Source organism: Macaca fascicularis, chromosome 9 (genome assembly GCF_037993035.2).
Source record: "Macaca fascicularis isolate 582-1 chromosome 9, T2T-MFA8v1.1".
Lineage (NCBI taxonomy): Eukaryota > Metazoa > Chordata > Mammalia > Primates > Cercopithecidae > Macaca > Macaca fascicularis.
This window is the reverse complement of record NC_088383.1, coordinates 110,634,730-110,656,566: the sequence shown is the minus strand read 5'-3', so window position 1 is coordinate 110,656,566 and position 21,837 is coordinate 110,634,730. Positions and strand designations below refer to the sequence as shown.

At 44.8% G+C, this 21,837-nt stretch overlaps 1 protein-coding gene across 9 annotated transcripts in view; it reads left to right on the top strand.

The window, feature by feature from the left end:
• FBXW4 (F-box and WD repeat domain containing 4) overlaps nucleotides 1-21,837 on the top strand; it is a 110,733-nt gene that overhangs the window by 17,728 nt on the left and 71,168 nt on the right. For 3 of the 9 annotated variants that reach the window (XM_074002534.1, XM_005566247.4, XM_005566246.4), the window contains exons 2-5: nucleotides 1,669-1,764; nucleotides 4,437-4,622; nucleotides 5,061-5,193; nucleotides 10,471-10,565. In XM_074002534.1, coding sequence (XP_073858635.1) covers nucleotides 1,669-1,764; nucleotides 4,437-4,622; nucleotides 5,061-5,193; nucleotides 10,471-10,565 — 510 coding nt within the window. Of the gene's footprint in view, nucleotides 1-1,668; nucleotides 1,769-4,436; nucleotides 4,623-5,060; nucleotides 5,194-10,470; nucleotides 10,566-21,837 lie in introns of all 9 variants that reach the window. The other 6 variants (XM_074002533.1, XM_065521308.1, XR_012418144.1 and 3 more) reach the window with 5 other exon arrangements.

Genomic DNA, 21,837 nt, shown 5'->3' with positions numbered 1-21,837 from the left:
GTACTGTTGACACTCACCCTCCAATGTTTTGAAGAATTTAAAACTCATAGAAAAGTTGAATGAATTGTACCATGAACACTCATATATGCACCACCTAGGTTCTACAATTAATATTTGGCTGTATTTGCTTTATCATGCATTTCAAAATAAGTTACAGATATCAGTACATTTATCCCTAACGGCTTCAATGTGCATGCATATCATTGACTATATTAGTTTATGGGTTTTTTTTTTAAGAAAAATATATATACAGTGAATTTATATTTCAGTGAACTGCACAAATCTTGTGTATCATTTGATGTATTTCTTTTCTCTTTTATTTTTTTAGAGAGGGAATCTTATTCTGTTGCCTAGGCTGGAGTGCAGTGGTGGAACTACTGCTCACTGTAACCTAAATTTCCTGGGCTCAAGTGATCCTCCCATCTTGGCCTCCCAAAGTGTTGTGATTACATTTGTGAGCCACCACATCCTGCACATTTGGTCCATTTCTCACAAATGCATATACACTTGTATAACCCAAACCCCCTCAAGACTTAAATATAGAATATTACCTCAGAAAGTTTCCAAATGTTCTTTGCTAGTCAGTCTCCATCCCTACCCTGGTGGTAATAATTGTTCTGATTTTTTTCACCATAGGTTAGTTGTCTCTCTTCTCAAGCTTCATGTAAATGAAATCATACACTACGATCTCTTTTGTGTAAAATTTATTTCATTCAACATAATGTTTCTGTGATTCATCCACATTACAATGTGTACCAGTACTTCTTTCCTTTTTTTGCTGAGTAGTAGTCCATTATATGAACCTACCCTAGTGTGTCTATCCACTTTCCTGTTGATGGATGCCTGGGCTGTTTACCACTTTTGGCTATTACTAAAACTTCTATGAACATTCTTGTGTAAGTGTTTTTGTTTCTCTAAAGTTATTGCTAGTTCATAGAGTACATAATATGTTTAGATTTATAATAAACTGCCAGACCTTTTCCCAAAATGGCTGTACCATTTTGCTTTCCCACCAACAATGTAGGAGAGTTTCTTATTGGTCTTCCAAAAATATATGAACAAATACAGAGAGGACTTCCTCATCAGGGTACAAACTCCTGTCAGATATGCATTCTGTGAATCTTTTCTCCCAGATGACGGCTTGTGTATTAATTTTGGTGAACAGAGGTTTTGGATTTGATGAAGTCTGATTTATTGGATTTTTATTTTCTGTTATTGCTTTCTGTGTCCTAATAAATCTATGTCTACCTTCGTAGTCAAAGAGATGTTTTCATGTATTTTCTTCTGACAGCTTTATAGTTTTAGATTTTAAGTTTATGACCTGTTTTGAATTACTTTTCCTGTATGGTGTGAGGTAGGGGTCAGGGTTCATTTCATTTGTTTTTTTTCCCCAATCTGGACGTCCAGTGGTTCCAGGATTGTCATCCATTCTCCATTAGATTGCTTTGGCATCACTGTGGACATTTTTAATAGTTTAAAGGACAGGCTTTTCTCCTTGGCTTTTTTAGTTAGTCAAGTATGGAGAGAGAACAGTTACTCCTTCCTGGTCTCCTAATCTCTTTACTTGTATTCTGGATGCTCCTGAATCCTGACTCAGTAAGCCCATGGAATTTTCTGTGGTTGGCAATAAGTTGTAGTGATTGGATTATTTGTTCTGTCTGGACATAGGATGACCAGTGTCCCAGTGAAGGAACGGGTGAAGGTGTCTCAGAACTGGAGACTGGGGCGCTGCCGAGAGGCGATTCTGCTGAAGTGGAGATGCAGGCAAGTAGCCTCTTGACTTTTTTAAAGCTACTTGGGACATAAAAGCATAATGGAAAGTAAAAAATCTGGTCCTACATAGAGGCTAATGGGGCTATCTTGGGTGGGGTTGCACTGGTGAGCCTTTGAATACCACAAAGGGGGCATCAGAAGGACAACTTTTTTCACATTTAAAGAAGGGAATACAAGAAATGTACATTAACAAATGACTTTTTTTATGATTATAAAGAAATCAATGCTTATTTTAGAAATTTGAAGAAAAAGAAAGTTCTAAAGAAGAAAATAAAACTAACTTGTAACTCCACCACTCAAAGGTAACCTCTGTTAACTTATGCCATCAAAGGAAATAAATGAAATCAAGGTTTCAATTAATCTTATTTTACAAATATTTTTCTTTAAATCTTCTACTCTATGGAGTTACTTCTTCATTCTTGGCTTCCCTGAGTCCTCTCCCCTACTTTATTAAAAGGCAGGGTAGGATCTAAAGGTTTGGATACATATGTTACAGGAGTTAGAGCTTAGAACAAGTATAAGGAAATTTAGAAAATGCCTGTGGCACCGCTAATGCCACCGATTTTTATGCTTCATTGATGCTAAATGATTTCATAGTTATTATTTGACTCCCTACCAAAGAGTTGCTCCTTGTTGATTGGTTGCAATGGATAAGGAACATCATGATTCCACATTCTGGAGTGACCTATACTTGTGCTGAAGACACAGGCAGGCCTCTTCATCTGATGAACCTTTCTTGCTTGCTTGTGTCCAGTTTCCACTGGTTTCACTGGCATCAGATGCTGTGAATAATGTGGTATTGGGTAGTGGTTGTGGTGATGGTAAAGAAACTGCAGGAGAGAAAGACGGATTTTTATGATGAAGGACTTTACCCTCTGCTTCCCACATTGCCTTTGGGGCTAGTTTCAAGCAGTTTGGCAAATAAACACACAGAACAGTTACCAGGCTGCCCTGGGATTCTCCACTGTTCACCTGGCATGAACCTGGTTTCTTGTCCTAGGCAAATGGCTGTTTACCAGATGGCTCTAAACACAAAAATTCCCACCCTCTCTGTTTGCTGCCTACTTGAGTGTGCCACACACTCACGCAAGGGGATATTCAAGAGGAATGTGCATAATGAGTGAGAAAGCAGGCATCTGTACACACTCTACACATGTTCCATGTAATATATGCACACACTTGTAAAAACCTCATGAGCAGAAACTCAGTTACTACAAAGTCTAAGCTGCATTTAATGGCCCGTCAAGTCAATTTGCAGAACTTTTCCACATTCCCATGACGCTTGTATTGAGTCTGGGGAAGAAACACAGCCCAGTTTGCTCAGACAGGCTTGGCAATAGGAGATGGTGGCTGTTCTTGGGGATGAATCAGCTGTCCCTGTGCTTTTCTTGGGACCTGGTAACTCCAGGACCCCTATGTAGAATAGGACAGGTGGGATGTCCACCTTGTTAAAGGGACTTAGTTTCCACCAGAGAGCCTAGTATCTGACAGTCTTCTTTCTTCTTAAGGCTCATTCCCTGCCGCAGGACTTGTCTGTGCCTTCTAGCCTTTCTTCCTCCTGTAAGATTGCAGAGGGAATCTTTAACTATTTGTGGATTTCTCTTATCAGTTGCCTGTGAGAGCTGATTTTCTCTGTAGCCCCTGAACTGTAGCAGAATGCTCTGGGGCTGTGTTTTTCCATTGCCACACTTACCCTCTAATACAGAAATGTAGATATCCCTGTGAGGATCTAGGTATCTAATCAGTACATTAGCATCCTTTCCTAAATAGCTTCATTCCTTTCACTTAAAAATGGCCCCTTAGCTCTAACAGAATAAGGGAATGGGGCTTCCCAGGGTTTATTCTTCTCTTTTCTCCATCATACCTTAACTGATCTATTGCGGAAGAGGTATGTATGGGAATCCTAGAACCTTGAAACTTCCCACTTATACTTCAAATCGATGAGGATGCTGAATGAAAGAAAGTTATTTCACCTGGCTAGAAGATTTCTTTTCTTTTTTCTTTTCTTTCTTTCTTTTTTTTTTTTTTTGAGACAGAGTCTCCCTCCGTCACCAGGCGCGATCTCGGCTCACTGCAACCTCCGCCTCCCAGGTTCAAGCGATTCTTCTGCCTCAGCCTCCGGAGTAGCTGGGATTACAGGCATGCACCACCATGCCCGGCTAATTTTGTATTTTTAGTAGAGATGGGGTTTCACCATGTTGGTCAGGCTGGTCTCGAACTCCTGACCTCAGGTGATCCACCTGCCTTGGCCTCCCAAAGTGCTAGGATTACAGGTGTGAGCCACTGTGCCCAGCTGAAGATTTCTTTTTGACCCTTCTCACCCCTTGACCATTGAATTTTGTAAGCTCTGCCTACCCATGAGAAGTCCAGGTAGCCAGTAATTGAAATATTAAATATTCTCCAATTAAAAGTGGTATTTAGTTGGTCTTTTAATTTTGAGTCTCTTTTAGAAAGTCCAAGGAAGATTAGATCACCACAAAGTTCAATTACTCTAGTTTTCTGAGGATAGCTGAGGGGTAGGTAATTTTGAAGGAGGATATCAAGTATAGATAATAAGCCTTGTTATCCTTGCTAAGTTAGGGATTGGTCAGACCCTTCAAAGATTGGAGTTGAGTTTTCATACTGTATCTTGATGACTTAAATTTTATTTTCCATCGTTTCAGTCAGATGCCCTGGATGCAGCTAGAGGATGATTCTCTGTACATATCCCAGGCTAATTTCATCCTGGCCTACCAGTTCCGTCCAGATGGTGCCAGCTTGAACCGTCGGCCTCTAGGAGTCTTTGCTGGGCATGATGAGGACGTTTGCCACTTTGTGCTGGCCAACTCACATATTATCAGTGCAGGAGGGTAAGTGCTGCAGGTTTCTCCTTCCACCCTTTTCCATCTTATTTTTCGGGGACATTCTGCCTGTCTCTGACTTTTCTGTCTTAACTCCAAAGGGATGAGGAGGGAGACGGAGGGTTTTCCATTTAAAGCAGAGAGATTTTACTAAAAAGAGTTAATAGGGTTAGCTGGAGAAGGAAAACAGGAAGAGCTTCTAATGAAAAGTGAAGCTGGTTTTGATATTCTCCAGGGGAAAATATATTTTGTCTCTCAGCTCTGTTCAGCCCCAGGTGTGCTGAAGAAGTAAAGGTATCTAGAAAGTCAGCACCATACTGGGCTGAATTGCCTATTGCTTAGCAAATTTGGATGTCACTGGAGACTTAGGCTGTTTCTGGAGAGTTGTTCTCTTCCTACCGAAAGAATAATTGGTTCTTGGGGGTCGGCTCCTTATTTCTCTCCTAGAGATGGGAAGATTGGCGTTCATAAGATTCACAGCACCTTCACTGTCAAGTACTCGGCTCATGAACAGGAGGTGAACTGTGTGGATTGCAAAGGAGGCATCATTGTGAGTGGCTCCAGGGACAGGACGGCCAAGGTGAGGTGGTCTCCCCGTTACATACTATCACTCTCTCCTGTCTATAGGGAGTGGGGTGGATAGAGCCCCGAGTCCCAGGATTGGCTGAGAGTATCGGCTGGGGGCGGGGGAGAAAACGACACAATAAAGGACTCACTTATGTGCCTCTGGCATGCAGCTTGCCATGCCAGGTGTTGTCCCTGCCAACTGGACTGGGAAAGGAGTGGACAGTGGCTGGGAAGGTTGCCACTCACTTGCAATGTGGCGTGAACTCAAAAACAGAGGACCTGGCAGCCTTTCCTCCCTGAGTTGCGTTTCCTCAAGTTTGTGGGTTGAGTTCTGACCCTAATATTTTATTTTAAAATCTCCCTCCTTATTGCCTGCTCTCTGTTTAGGGAGGTTAATTTTTCACCACCTTGTTTATAAGCAATCAGGCTGATAATTAAAATGTGTTTTCACTGTTTCTCTGGAGAGTGATGTGGTCAGTAAGCAGTAGAGACTATGAGAGAGGGGTGTTGTTTGTTGCATCTTTGCCAAATTGCCCGGTCCACAGATATCCACCAAAGCAAAGCATAAAAGAAAGTGAGGCTGATGAATAGCATGATCCTGACTTCATGGACTCATCCACATCTGGGTCAAACAGGCTCCCACCTGTGAGACAGAGAAGTCTTTCTCCAGGCATGTGCCCAACAGCTGTAGCCAGGGCCTACACAGGCCTGGTCCTTTAGGGTTGCTGTGGGAACTTTGCTGACAATTCAGTTGGTGATGCAGGAGGCCCAATAGTGTCTTGTTACGTGTTTCCTAGCATCTAGGTTCCATAGTGCTAACAGGAACAAAATGCTTGCTGGTATGTCAGCAAATGGGCCTCAAAAACACATAGGGAGAGGACTCAGGAGAGGGAAATTGCAATCTTTACTCAGTAACTTCTCTGACTGCATGTACCCTCTGGTGATTACACCTCCATATAGAAATATTGCTATTTTATGTAAAAAGAAGGGCTAAATATGTTCCCTTCTTTTTATGGAAGTTTCTCCTCCCTTTACTATTTTCTGCCTTACTTTGTACTCTGTCAGAGAGAATGCACACCAGCACAGGAAGCTTGAGAAAAATCCAGCATATCTTTTGAACCAACATGGAAACTGAATTTCCTGTCACTTGCTTCCTGTTACCCTACTTTCTACTTACTTCAGGCTTCTGATTGGTCACTGTCCTTGTACCATTCCCTGAAAAGATCCAGACCTAAACGTGTTATACTGCTCAAAAGTCAGTTTGCATAGAAACCTTTTGTGGCATGTGTGACCTAGGTATTCCTGTCTTATTCTAGCCATCTTCCTGTCATGGCTTCAGGCTTCCCCAAGTTCCTCCTTTTCAGTGACACCTCTTTCTTCTATTCTCTGTAGTCTGAAACTCAGAGCAGTATAAAACTAAGCTTTATAACCACAGATAGCAATCTAAGGGTGTGGATTGCTTACCGTTGAAGAATAATAGCAAGTTTATTTGAGGTATTGGGTTAGTTTCATGTTTGAGTACTGGTTTAGCCCTATTTAGTATCTTAGATTTTTTAAAAGATCTAAAATAAATTCTTCCTTCTAAAATTGTCACCACAGTCCATCTTAATCCTTCTGAGGATTTCTTTTAGGTCAGTGACAGAATTCTCTTCTCTGGTCCTGAAAGCTGGTCAGCTGGTTTGCAGCTCCCCTGTGACCTCTCTGCCAACTCTTCTTTCCTGGCTTTCCAGATGCTGGGTTTCCCTCCTTTCTGTTGTTGTCTTTGCATCCAGCCCTTTGTTATCCTGAGCCATTTCTACATTACTGTTATATTCAGTTTGTCTTTTATAACTGAAACGTCATTTCTTTTCAGTGGCATCTGAAATTCTACAGCTGCTTCTCCAGGCTTCTAATACACCTGAACCTTCATAAGAATTTACAGTGATATTTGCCTGTAACCATCTATTTTTGGGGAGTTCCCCAAATATGTACTGTATTTTAGGAAAGAGATTTATTTTATGGGGTAAAGGGAAGTAAAACAATCTCTTTGCAAGACATCTGAGCTAGGGACTGTCCAAAGAACCCTCTTCCTTCCCCTTCCCACAATCTCAGTTTCAGGTTTTCTGTGGCTTAGCTTGGATTGCGTCTCTGGACTTTAGTGGGGCCAGCCCCATCCTGAGATGTGAAAAGATGATAGCTTATGTTCTTAATGAGCCTGGGCTGGTACTAACCATTCCTTCGTTTCCTTCTTTATTTCTCTATTCTTTCTTACGAGTGCCTACTATGTATGAGGCTTGGTACAGAGGCACCTGGGCTCTTCAGAAGTAAGGAAGATACAGCCTCTTACCCTTAGGTTGAGAAGAGATGTGCATACCTGGCCATGGAGCTGATTGGAAGTGGCTAGGACTGTGGAGTATAAAGCTCTAGGGAAAGAGCCAGAAAGTTTAGAAGGTAGAGAGATCAGATCATATCTGGCTTAGAAGGGAAGATTTATTGTAATAAGAACCACCATTATTGTTTGCCTGATACCTACCAAATACTATGCTGCTGTGCTAAATGCCTTATGCGTATCTCCACTTTTCCACACTATAACCCTGAGATAGGCATCATTTCTCATTTGACAGATGAGGAAACGGAAGCTAAGAAGTTACTCCTAAGATCAAAGATAATAAGTAGCAACTAGGGTTCAAATCCAGATTGGTCAGATGCCAAAGCCTATGCATGCTTTTTTCTGCAATTGCAGGCTGCAGGGAATATTTTACCATTTAGGTTTTTCTTTTGTTTTAGGATTATTTTCTTTAGGATAGATTTTCATCAACAAAATTACTGAGTTAAAGGCTGTGATCATTTTAAAAGTCGTGATGCATATCACCAGTCTGCTTTTTATTTTTTTGAGACGGAGTCTGGCTCCGTCGCCCAGGCTGGAGTGCAGTGGCCAGATCTCAGCTCACTGCAAGCTCCGCCTCCCGGGTTTACGCCATTCTCCTGCCTCAGCCTCCCGAGTAGCTGGGACTACAGGCGCCCGCCACCGCGCCCGGCTAGTTTTTTTTGTATTTTTTAGTAGAGACGGGGTTTCACTGTGTTAGCCAGGATGGTCTCGATCTCCTGACCTCGTGATCCACCTGCCTCAGCCTCCCAAAGTGCTGGGATTACAGGCTTGAGCCACCGCGCCTGGCCACCAGTCTGCTTTTTAAAAGAACTGTATAAATGTCCACTCTCCGCCGGGCGCGGTGGCTCACACCTGTAATCCCAGCACTTTGGGAGGCTGAGGCAGGTGGATCACGAGGTCAGGAGATTGAGACCATCCTGGCTAACATGGCAAAACCCTGTCTCTACTGAAAATACAAAAAAATTAGCTAGGCTTGGTGGCAGGCGCCTGTAGACCCAGCTACTCGGGATGCTGAGGCAGGACAATGGCATGAACCCAGGAGGTGGAGTTTACAGTGAGCCGAGATTGTGCCACTGCACTTCAGCCTGGGCGACAGAGTAAGACTCTCAAAAAAAAAAAAAAAAAAAAATCTCGAAAAATAAAAATAAAAAGACCACTCCCACTGAATCTTTTCCAGGGTTGGATCTGTTTTGAATTTGGCCATGGAGGGCAAAGATAGGATCAGCGTATTGTTGTCAACTCCTGTCCCTCAGGTGCCAGGATGGAATCTCATGTTTCTGGAGGATAATGTGTTGCTGGGCTAAGCCAGGAGGGCCACTTTCTTAAGATCATGCTCAGAATTGGTGGCATGCTTCCTGAGCCGCTCCTGGAGACCAGGAACCTTGTTCTGTGGTTTGCAGAATCTAGGAATCCACCTTCCCTTTCCATGGAGGACATTAGTGAATTCAGGCCTAGGCCTTCCCCATAGATTTTGTAATCAGAATCTTTAGTGTTTCCTCACCCCCAAGAAAGAATCTGCCTCCCAGGGAGTTTGTGTCAGGGAAAAGGCAAAGCTCTCTTTTTAGCTGGGCTGCCTAAAAGAGTACATTGGAAATGTATCTAGTTATTGCCAAAGGGGTATAGAGTCCAAAGAGCAGGCCTGAATCATGGCACTCAGGAAAAGTTGTGGTGTTTACCTTTGTTTTCTGCTCCTCCTCATTTAGGATCTTCTTCTTACGTTTATTTTCTTTTCACTGTGTTGGGAAAAGTAACTCACACAATCATCCCATCCCCCACACCTATCATACACACAAACTCTAAGAAACACTTTCTCCTTTTATAGGGAAGAGTTATCATGTGACCCTAAGAAGCCAGGATCACCCCTACTCCATCACCTACCCTTTACACTCAAGGAATGTTTCCTTTAAAGTTCTTCCATCTAAGGTCCTGCCTGAGTTTTGTATGTTCCCCTTATAGCACTGCTGGGACCTTAAGAGGTCACTGATCCATCTGGCTGCCTCTGGATCCCTCTGTTGCTGCTGTCTTGGGATAGCCCTGTATGTCTGAGGTTTCCTTTCTGTTTGGTTAGAGGCTTATGTCCCTGTGTGTGTCATCTAGGGTAGGGTGAGGTGAGGGGGGAGTCCTGTACTTAATGGGAGATGTCTAAATGCACTGACTGCTGAGAGGGCTCTGTGAGTGTTGATTAGAGTTAAGCCCAGAGTGGCTGCTAATGTACATTCCTGACTGATAGGGACCAGATAATGTGCTCCAAGCAATATTTTTAACCTGTAGGAGATATGGAAGCTTAAAAGAGTTAAGCTTTTCTGCTACTTTTGGTGACACTAGGTGCTAAATTCCCTGCTGACGTGAATAGTTTTGGATCCTGGGCATTATCAACAAACAAACAACAACACACCACCTTCCCTCTTGGAAGTCTTTCTTCTTCTTCCATTCTTTCCTTCCCTTGCATCTTTCTTTTTACTTCTCTCCCTGATTCTATTGCTGTCCCCCTATATTGTGCCTTGATCTTCTTCCCTCTCCCTACTTCTCCAAAGTAAAATCTTGGTGAGAGATAGGAGAAAGGAAAATCCACAAATACAGGAAAGCTGTCAAGAGAGGCAAGCCCCACCCACCCACTTCTTCTCAGTCAAGTCTCAGCTGAGGAATGTGGAACTTCTGATTCCCCAATATAAAGTTGGCTGGTAAGTAAGGGCTCTGAGTGGAAGTAAAAGAGGGTGGTTAGGATGGAGAGCTAGGCCCTATCTGTGGGGGTAGGTGAGCCAGAAGCTGCAGGGGCTCCTCTGCTGATACCTGAGCTCTGTGTGTGCAGGGCATAAAGGATTCCCCATTTCTCCACCTCCAACAGTCACCCCTGCCGGAGCACCTCTCCTCCCCACTGATCCCAGGCAATGCCAACGAGAGCATCTCCTCTCCTGTTTCTAGGTGTGGCCTTTGGCCTCAGGCCGGCTGGGGCAGTGCTTACACACCATCCAGACTGAAGACCGAGTCTGGTCCATTGCTATCAGCCCATTACTCAGGTAAGGGAGACATATTTGGATGTAGTTTTGTCCTGTATAATAATGCATTTATTTTACTAGATCAGGTGAGCTAGAAAATCTTCCTGTTGTGTATTCTAGGTTGCTTTGAGTCACTGTCTTGGAGATTTTTTTAATCCTCCAGAGATTTGAGGTGTTTAGGTCACTTCATATATGCGTGGGATTGAAATAACCTTCTAAATGCAAATTTCCTAAGCATCTAACCTCAGAAATGTTAAGGAAAGAGTACTATATGAGAATATAACTAAGAATCCAGCTGTTAACCAGGAGTGTCCCTTCTGGAACAGTTGTCCTCTGGGGTCATTCCCGAAGCAGAGGCCTCTCACCACCCTTGGAAGGTGACACCACCAGCCAACCTGCTCTTACAACTCACATGTCTGCTTTGCTCCCCTTGGAAAATGGCCTCTGGAGTATCCCTTACAGACTTAAGTCATCAGGAGAGGCTTGGGGCCCAGATCCAGCTGGGTCCTCAAACAAAGACATGTATGTGAAGTAGTGACATTGATTATTATAGCAAAACTGTGAAACTTTGATGATGGCTTTACTGTACCGTTTGGCCTGATTGTTACTTCTCTTTTTTTATTATTATTTATTTTATTTTATATTTAGAAATGGGGTGTTTCTTTTTTTTTTTTTTTTTTGAGACAGAGTCTTGCTCTGTCACCCAGGCTGGAGTGCAGTGGCACCATCTCGGCTCACTACAAGCTCTGCTCCTGGGTTCATGCCATTCTCCTGCCTCAGCCTCCCAAGTAGCTGAGACTACAGGCGACTGCCACCACGCCCAGCGAATTTTTCGTATTTTTAATAGAGAGAGAGTTTCACCGTGTTAGCCAGGATGGTCTGGATCACCTGACCTCGTGATCCGCCCGCCTCGGCCTCCCAAAGTGCTGGGATTACAGGTGTGAGGCACCGCACCCGGCCCTAGAAATGGGGTGGGTTATTTTTGTTCTTTTTTGTTTGTTTGTTTTTGTTTTGTTTTGTTTTTAGAAATGGGGTGTTTCTATATTGACCAGGCTGGTTTCGAACTCCTGGCCTCAGGTGATCCTCCTATCTTGGCCTCCCAAAGTGCATGAGCCACTGCACCTGGCCCTGACTGTTATGTCTTTAACCTTACCTATGGACAAGTGAGGTTTGCATCCCGAGTTCTGCTTTCAAGGCTCTCTGGAACCGAGACAGAATCCCTCTCCTCCCCTTCAGGGTACATAGATTCTCCTATACCTGTTCTATCACAACATTTTCCTAGGATCTTCGTCCACTTCCTTCACCCTACTCACATGGAAATGTGAAAGCTGTAGGGCTGCCACCCTCCAACACTAGGTTTAAGTCAGTTGCTTATTTTATAAGAGACTTGGTCCTGCCCACTTCGCTTAGGCCCTTCAGCTTCTTTCTCCTCACCCTATGGAGCCTGCACCCCTCCTCCTGCTCCCTTCTACAACTCCCTTTCAGATTTTTTTCTTTCTAAGAATTAGAGCCGATTAGCCATGTCATTAATTCTTCAATTTGACGGCTGATATAGCAGGACCTGAAACACATTGCTGACCCCAGAGAATGGAGACCCCGTTCCTTAGCATATTGACGATGGGAGAAGTTAATTAAAATTCCACAGAGCAGAGGTGTCGGCTAACCTATAAACCTGTCGCTGTTCAAAACAAATCATTCTAGCAATCGTAGGAAAGAGGGAAGGAAAGACCAGCAGGGAGTGGAGAGGCTAAGTGTGTGGGAGCGGAGAGTGGAAAATGGAGCCATTGAGCTCTGTCTCCTCCTCCGTTTCTTCCTAATGCTGCCCTTTTTAAAGCCAGTTAGCCAGACCTGGGCATCTGTAGGCTGAATAGAAGGAAAGTGCTATAGCCAGTGAGAAGTGACAAGTGTGCTGGTGACTTTGTCTTAATGGTTGCTTGTGGACTTCTGCTGGTTTGGGGAGACTGGAGTGGAGGTGGTGGTAGAGAGACGCTCTCAGGGCTGGAGATGGTCCGTGTGCTTCCTGCATATGGATTGAAGCCAAAGAACACAAACAGGCTCTGCCCTGCATCCCTACCCCACATTTCTCTATTCCAGCCTCCTCTTCTGGAATGTGTTAGGCTACCTCTTAACAGAATAGGGCACAACAACTATTGAAGATGGTGTCAATAAAAGAGGTTGAGGACAGAGTCTGCCCTCATCATTAAGAAGCATTTAAGATTACAGTAAGCTGATTTTGGGTTTTTTAGTCACAACTTGGAGACTGGCTTTGGGGAAGGACCTAGCTTTCTAGCATTACTACTACTATATGACTGCCACTACTACTAGCAGCTAACATTTAGTAGTCATCTGCTCTGTGCCAGACCCTCTGCTAAGGCTTTGATGTGTCTCATCTTTGGTGAAGACCTAGGCCTTATGTTTTCTTCACATTCATCTTCAGGGTCTTCCTGTCCTCTTCTTGGCCCTGGGATGAATTTTTTTTTTTTGAGAGGGGTCTCACAGTGTTACCCAGGCTGCTCTTGAACTCCTGGGCTCAAGCCATCTTCCCACCTCAGCCTTGGGATGATTCTTTCACTCTGTCAGCTCCTGACCCACAGTTATTTAAGATGATCTTCCCCTAACTCCAGAAATGAGGTCTTGGGGTCTTTTAAAAAATAGTTTGTGTTTGAGATTCTGTCTTTACACTAGATGACCAGAGTGTATGCCGGTGTTATCTCTGCCTCTTTTTCTCTTACCCAAAGAATATACTGGGATAGGGTCTTTTGACCTCATTATTAGATCCATTTCTTCTCAATGTGACCGTGAATTTGAACCTTTCAATAAACTCATTCATTTTCTCAGTCTTGAGAGACACTGCCTCCCAGCCTCAGGGTCTGTTCTTTAAAGCAGTCTGGGAGATGAGTTCTGCTTTGCCTTCAACTAGCAGTGTGGCCTCAGACAAGTCATTCCCACTCCCAGCCTCAGTTTCCTTATATTAAATATGAACACTCTTTCCTTTATAGACCTTATTAGATTATTGTGAAGATGACCTGAAATAATTTATATGAAAATATTAATACTCTGAAAAGCTAAAAGGGCTGTAATATATATGTGTTATGCATATTGAGATAGGGTTTCACTTTATCACCCAGGCTGGTTATGAACTCCTGGCCTCAAGTGATCCTCAAAAAGGGCTATAATGTAATGTCAACCAGAATCCTTTCTTGCCTGGTTTAGCATTTGCTTAGTGGCTTCAACTGCTGTCAAGTCTCTACCTTTTTCCTGGGCTCCTCCTGGCCCCAGGGATTTTCCTTGCTCTTTTGCAGTCTTATTGAGGTGGGGACTCAGTAGGAATCTCTCTTCCCCCTGTAGCATTCCTGCCCTCAATGACCACCTTCAGTTCCCCTCCCTGCCACCATTCCTGTTGAGTATGGTTGTCAGCGTCAGTAATGTGATAGACCCTGGACTCCTCATAGAGAATATGAAGGGATGTGGCAGCCAGTGTACTGGCCCTAGGGCAAGTACTCCTGGTTTACCTGCCAATTTCTCAGCCCTTTGTTGCTCCCTTATGCAGTTAGGAGGAACCTGGACAGTTAGGAGACCTAGCACAGCTCTTTTCTCAATTTATCTCTTTCTTCTATTTAAAATAATTTATCAGACATATTAATCTTATTTATCTTTGATGCTGGGACTTTTCTACCTTCTCTTCTTTTGTATGTACTCAGGCACTTGTATGAAACATGAAACCTCAATCCAGAGGCTTAATTTGAGGTCCTCACAACTGAGAGAAAGCAGGTATCTGTTCTGTGTTCAAATGTCTTCTTTCCTTTCTTCCTTTACTTTGAGTTCTTAATTTGTAAAGAGTCATAGAGGATGGTATTTAATACTGGTTATGTGCTTAGAGCCATGTGTAGATAGTCAAAAAACAGAGAAGGAGAACCAGCAGGCTCCAAAGGAAAGTGGTAGGCAAGGACCTTTTCTTCTGCTTCCCACATACCCTCCTACCCATCTTATTGTTCAACACCAGTAATCCTGTTTTTAAGATTCATGACTTAGAAAAGAAACCCTTCTCCTGTAGAGGAGGTCTCACCTGGAGTTGCTGGATGATTGATAGAAGGACAGGTTAAGATGACCCAGGAATGAGATGCTGGAGGCATGCCTGGGGTGGAGGGGCATATGTCTGAGTATAATTTTGGGGCAGGAATACCTTCAGCTCACAGGCCTCAGAGATACAACCTCCTGAGGTCACATGGAATTCTGAGCAACTTCCCATGAGTAACACAGAAAAGCAGACTCTTTTTTTTTTGGAGACAGGATCTTGCCTGGAGTACAGTGGCACAATTATAGTTCACTGCGGCCTTGAACTGTTGGGCTCAAGTGATCCTCCCACATTGGCCTTCTGAAGTGCTGAGATTACAGGTGTGAAAAGCTATGCCTGGCCAAAAAGCAGATTTTTAAAAATGTGTAATATGTTTTATTGCCATTTAAAAATTATTTCCAGCTGAATGCAGTAAATACTAAAGTATGAGGAAATGTAGAAATATTAAACACTTAACTTCATTCCCTTTGACTTTCCATCTCTTCCCTTCTTACCCTTTCACCTCACTCCTTGTGTATTTACTGAACACTTGATACGTGGCAGCTTCCCCAAGGATCTTATTCAGTGGTGGGGATACGATAGGCACATGGCTGTAATGATTACCAGATTATACTAAGTGCCTTAACCTAGGCTGTCCTTGGTTGGGGAGGAATGGGGAGTGTCATTTTCTTTTGGGGAAAGGCAAAAATTGAGGCCCAGGGAAGATCAATGCAGGGCCACATGTGGAATGGGGCAGAAGAGGCAGTAGTTTGTACCCAGGTCCCTAGCCTGTTCCCATGTCCTGCGTGCTGAGGGACAAGCAGGCCTTTGATCACTGCTGTGCCTTATTCACCAGCATCTTGGATGGTAGCTGTGGCCCATAAAAGGCTCTGTGGGGACCTGTGAACATTCTCTTTTCCTGGAGGCCAGAGTTGAGACAGGGAGGGGTGGGAGAAGGCAGCATATGATTGAGGCTTAGGCTCACTTAGGTAGCTGTGAATGCTTGCACCATTCCAGGAGTGTGAATGCACACAGATCTTCAGCTTTCAGGGCCCCCTCCAAGCCAGTCATGGGAGGCAGGTGGTGAAGTGAATCTGTAGACCTACCTACCCTGTTTGCCTGGGAGGGGAAGGGAGAGGAGCCCACAGCTCCTCGTCCCTCTGCAGACACCATATTTATTGCCCTCCAAGAAAAAAAAAGTGCTCAGCAGAACCCTTTCCCCATCTCCAAAGGACACTTGCTATCGTGTGAGTGAGTGTGGTCAGGAAGACTTCCCATGACACTTGGGTTTTAATCCCTTCTCTCCCACTTCTGTCATTAGGGAAATATATGAGTGGTATAGGTGTAGAAACTTGACTTAGCTGTGTTATTAAATATACAATATAATTTTGTGTAACTTTGCTCACTGTGGTGGCCTGTTTGTTTTTGGGGGGATTAGTCCAAGTCTGCATGAAATGTACCGATTCAAATTTGTAAAGTGAGTTGCAGCCTCTGGGGGGTTTTGATGGAGGAGCTGCCCCTTCTTGCTTCATTTCTCCCAGAGGTGAGGGAGAGTCTGGAAGGAAAGCAATCACTGTGTACTGTTCGGTAAGGGGGTGGGTTTTGGGGAAAGGAGGGTGTTTGTTCCCAGTAGCTACAGGGTTTACTGTGTGCTGTGTGTGTGGTAGATGCATATTCAGCGGCCTGTTGAAATACATCTTTCTTTAGTGAAAAGTAATTGCATCTGGAGTTTTCTCTGACAGAGAGGTTTGAAAGATTGCAAAAAGAGGTAGCCAACTTGCAGTTCAGATTCTTTCAGTTGCCAGTGGTGCAGCAGTCCTTTAGCCCTGGACTTTATAACTCACTAAGTGCTTCTAGGGGAGGAAGAATCAAAAGTAAAGATTGTGCCTCTGAGTTTTTCTTTTTCTGGCTGGCTGTGGACAGCTGGGTGTAAAGGGGATGCCTGACCTTGATAACTTGAGGAAAGACTCAGGTGGATGACTGTAGTGCTCTGCATTGTAGCTGGTCCTCCTGATGGCATGGACTGTAGCTGACTTGGGGACCTCTCTCTTCTCCTTTCCTGGGGTCAGGGGCAGAGGGGGTAGTTTCTTCTGGGTCTTGTCTAGGGAAAGAAGACCTGAAGAGCTAGTCAAAGAGTGGCTTGGTGTCCCCCTTTGCGAAACTGCAGAGTAGAGGAGGGAGCTTCCTGCCTGTGGTGCCCTGGATGAGAGAATCGCAGGGACAAAGACGCCATGGAGGGCCCAGGGCTGGCGTGGCTGGAAGGGGCATCATGACACCCGGAGAAAGATGGAAGCTGCAGGTAATTCTAGGTGGGTCCACTGGTTCAACTGGCAGCGAGCTAAAATTGGAAAGGGATCAGTGTGGGGATGTCATTGATTTGGAGTTAGGTCCTGCTAAATCTCAGTACAGTGCCCTCCACCCTGGAGTTCATTGCGCGTGCATATCCAAGCCTCTCAGGCAGTCATATCCATCAGTAGCAAGGAACAAATACCACAGGGGTGGGTTTCAATTCCTCAAGACCCTGGATTTCTGCCATTACCCAGGGCAGGATAGGCACAGGGAGGCTCATGTGCTGAGCTGCTGGCCTGAGACCAGCACTCTCCCAGCCCTGACTGGCCCAGAACCCATTTGTGGGAGCTCCTTCCTTGGCCAGCATGACTGGCCCACTTGTCAAGAGCTGACTTAAATGAAACCCTACAAGTAGAAACAGAGGCTGCTGCAGACTGCTGAATACTGTGGATACAGAGTTGATGTGTCCAGACTTGGCTCCCTGCTAACAGGGATGCATTTCTATCTCTCCGTCTAGTGTTTAAATTCTCTTTCTCCATCTCTCTCTGTCTCTCTTTCTGTCTCCCTTCCTCCTCAACACCCACCTTCCTCTCTCTGTCTCTCTCTCTTCAGATTCTGCTTAAGCATTACCATGTTCTGGTCACTAGAGAGACAACAGTGAACTAGACAGCATAGTCTGATGGGAGAGACCGACAAGTAAAATAGGTAGTAGAGTGTGGTAAGTTCTCAGATGAGGTTGAGACAGGGCCTTGGGAGCATGCTGGATGGATCAGTCATCTTTCTCTTCCTCCCACTGCCTACACCTCCCAGATCCAGTCCCTACCTGCACTACTCTTTCTTCCACTCTGCTCATCAGGAAGGGAAAAGGGAATTTTCCTGCTTTAGCTGCTGCTGACTTTTCTGGGTTGTGTGTACAACGTGCCTGTGTTTTTCCGCCTTTGATCACCGTTCTGCCAACAGATAATTTAGCAATCACATCCCAAGGTGGAAGCATGGAGTTAATGTTAAAATTAGTTTTCTTTTTTTTCTCTCTTTAAATTTCAGTGGGTGATGAGGCAGAGAGGGAGGCGGGAGGGTGAAGGGGAGCCATAAATTCTGTGGCTGGTGTAGCTGTTCTCTGAGCAGCCGGGAAGCCTCTGATGTCTCCACAGCACTTTCATTAACATTTAAATTAAGGGTTTGTTTTTCAGTCTGTTTTATAGGCAGGGACCTTTCATGGCCTGTCACATGCAGCACCCCCCCACCCCTTCCCAAGCAAGTGTGTAATTGTAGCCACTGCTGTATCCTAACTCTGGGTTGCAGTCGGAGGTTCAAAGGGAATTCCGGGAGCTGGAGTTTTGGAGGTACAAGATATAATAGTCAGGATGTGGGTGTTACTCCTCAAATGAAGGTGCTGTGTAGGAGCTCTTTCTCCTCTTACCTGTGCTTTCTCAGCTCTTCGAGGGACACACACTTCAATCTGATTCTGACCCCTCCTGCCCTTCCTTCCTTTGGGCCATGGGGCAGGTGGGAAAGTGTGCAGTCCATTCAAGTGATTTCTCCTTATATTGCAAGTTAGGGCCGGGGACAGACTATTCTAAGATATAGATTTCCATGTTTATCTTCCTCCCATTGATTATTATTATTATATTTTAGCCTCACAAATACTTCCTCCTACTCCACTGATTCTTGGAGAAGTAATAAAATAAATGGGATTACGATCTGAGAAGAATTTGTAATTACAGTAGGGTCCTTTGGTCCTAAAAAGTATATTCTAACATGGATATGCATATGCATGCCATACTTAGTCACTAGCTCTTTATGTACCTTGTTGGAAATAGCTTACTGATTTAGGAGATAATTTGACGAAGCTATTCTCCCAGATCTATGCATTCAAAAGAAACTCTACTACAACCTCAAGTTTCTGAGCTTCCTTTCATGCAGAAATATCTGGCAGCATTTGGGGAGATTTTGAAAAGACATCCCTGCTCTGGTCTCCTTCCCATCAGCACCCTGTTGATGTGTAGATGACAAGAATGTGTACTAAACACACATGAAGCATCTCATTACTTCATAACCTCAGAGGGCTTAGTTTTCCCACCGCTGGTCTCTAGTTAGCTTTCTTCTCTGGACAGTGAAGAGAGAAGCATTGGGACCTTTCTCTCTTTCTGTCCAGAGGCTGAGAGTTTCCTTTCCCTTGGAGCCTGGACTTGACTGCACGAGTCACTGCATCTTTCCTCCTTCCTCCACTAAGCCACTCAAACCATCCATGACTTATCTGCGGGGTTCAAGATGGCTGAGTGTTTTTGCCCTTCTGTGCCAGGTAACCTTGTGAACAGGTGGACACCCTCATGCCCTGGGGTCTTGACCAAGGGGAGTGAGGGAGGTACTGGGGCAACCCCTCTGCAGGTGCTGCTTGGGCTCAGATTGCAGGCTAGTGTCCAGGCCCCTCCTGGTGGTGATTAATCTGGGACACGGGCCGACAGAGGCCCAGCCAGGGCTGCTTTGGTCCCTCACTGTGAAGACCTTTGGCTTGGAGACTGAACTGATCTCTATAGCCTGCTTCGGCTCGGGGTTTGATCTGTCAAGGCTAAAGAGGAACCTGATGGTAGAGCGGAAACTTGTAGCCCTGTCTGACTTATGGCACTGATCCGTTCCAGTGGCCTTGTCATGATAATGCTCATATATTTAAGAAGATTTCCCCACCTGTTAGCTGTAACACTCAGATCAGTCAAAAGAGGGATCTTCATGAAAAATCTGTGTTTTTAGTTTTTTGAGCCAATGGAGCTTACCCTTGTAAGTAGACTAGGGGCTGGGTAGGGGTTTCTAATGAGAATGAGTAAAAAAGGCAATAATGAGGTTGTGGCTGGATTAGCAGAATGTATGTTTTTGTGTGGAGGGGGCTCATATCAGAGGTAGAAGGATCACCCCATCGTCCTGCAATTAGGCAGCTCTCAGACCACTTGGAGCACATTTCAGTATTTCAGATTTCAGTATTTAGATTCAAGTCTTACCTTCCTCATTTTCTTTTTCATTTCAAACCATTCTCCCACCGCCGCCCAGACAGAGTCTTGCTCTGTTGCCCAGGCTGGAGTGCAGTGGTGCAATCTCGGCTCACTGCAACTTCCGCCTCCTGTGTTCAAGCAATTCTCCTGCCTCAGCCTCCCAAGTAGCTGAGATTACAGGCTCATGCCACCACATCAGGCTAATTTTTGTATTTTTAGTAGAGATGGGGTTTCACTGTGTTGGCCAGGCTGGTCTCGAACTCCTGACCTTGTGATCCACCTGCCTCGGCCTCCCAAAGTGCTGGGATTTACAGGTGTGAGCCTCCATGCCTGGCCTCAAACCATTTTTTTTTTTAAATGGGCCTCCCTCTCCCTTTCTATTTACCAGAGTCCTGGTCCCCAGGACTTCCAGGCAGCAGTACATGGTGCCAGCTATATTTCTTCTCTGAGTTCAGGACAATCACACGTGGCTCCACTTGATAATGGGCTTAAGGCTCAAGAATAGGAATTCTGTTGCCCATGACAGTTTCTCTGAATCAGTGAGTCTTAGTGAGTTTCATCATTACCATAGTTCCATTTGGCAGTTAGAAGCTTGGAATTAAGAGCTAGGACATTTTCCTCATACCATGGAGAAAGAGAATAGGCACCATGTTGTACACCAGTAGAATATGTTGACACTGTTGATGTGGGAAGCTGACTGTAGACACTCTATGAATCATAAAGGTGGTGTTGATTCTGAATTTTGCTTTGCTGACTAGAATTTTACACATGATGACAATAAAGAATACATTTATGCATCAGCAGACCAATAAATATTTTTGGCTGTTCCTTCAGACCAGTACTAAAAGGTCTCTGACTATGGATTGGACATCTGCTAATCCCTGTGCCTCTCTAGCAGTTTCTTTTTTTTTTTTTTTTTTTTTTTTAATTTTTTTTTTTGAGACGGAGTCTCGCTCTGTCGCCCAGGCTGGAGTGCAGTGGCCAGATCTCAGCTCACTGCAAGCTCCGCCTCCCGGGTTTACGCCATTCTCCTGCCTCAGCCTCCTGAGTAGCTGGGACTACAGGCGCCCGCCACCTCGCCCGGCTAGTTTTTTGTATTTTTTAGTAGAGACGGGGTTTCACCGTGTTAGCCAGGATGGTCTCGATCTCCTGACCTCGCGATCCGCCCGTCTCGGCCTCCCAAAGTGCTGGGATTACAGGCTTGAGCCACCGTGCCCGGCTCTAGCAGTTTCTTGAACAAGACTCTTTAGAAGTTTCAGATAGTGAGCTTTTTTTTTTTTTTTTTTGAGACGGAGTCTCGCTCTGTTGCCCAGGCTGGAGTGCAGTGGCATGATCGTGAGCTCAGCTCACTGCAACTTCCACCTCCCGGGTTCAAGCAATTCTCCTGCCTCAGCCTCCTGAGCAGCTGGTACTACAGGCAAGCATCACCACGCCCAGCTAATTTTTGTATTTTTTTTTTTTTTTGAGACGGAGTTTCCTCTGTCGCCCAGGCTGGAGTGCAGTGGCGCGATCTCGGCTCACTGCAAGCTCTGCCTCCCGGGTTCACGCCATTCTCCTGCCTCAGCCTCCCGAATAGCTGGGACTACAGGCGCCCACCACTATGCCCGGCTAATTTTTTGTATTTTTAGTAGAAATGGGGTTTCACCATGTTAGCCAGGATGGTCTTGATCTCCTGACCTCGTGATCTGCCCGTCTCAGCCTCCCAAAGTGCTGGGATTACAGGTGTGAGCCACCGCGCCAGGCCGGATAATTTTTGTATTTTTAATAGAGACGGGGTTTCACCATGTTGGCCAGGCTAGTTTTGAGCTCCTGACCTCAGGTGATCCATCTGCCTTGGCCTCCCAAACTGTTAGGATTACAGGCGTGAGCCACTGCGCCTGGCCAGATAGTGAGCTTTTGGAAGCAGGGGTTTTATTTCCTGTCTCATATAAGAGTTATGTGCTTGTGTGCCTCAGAGGAAACCCCT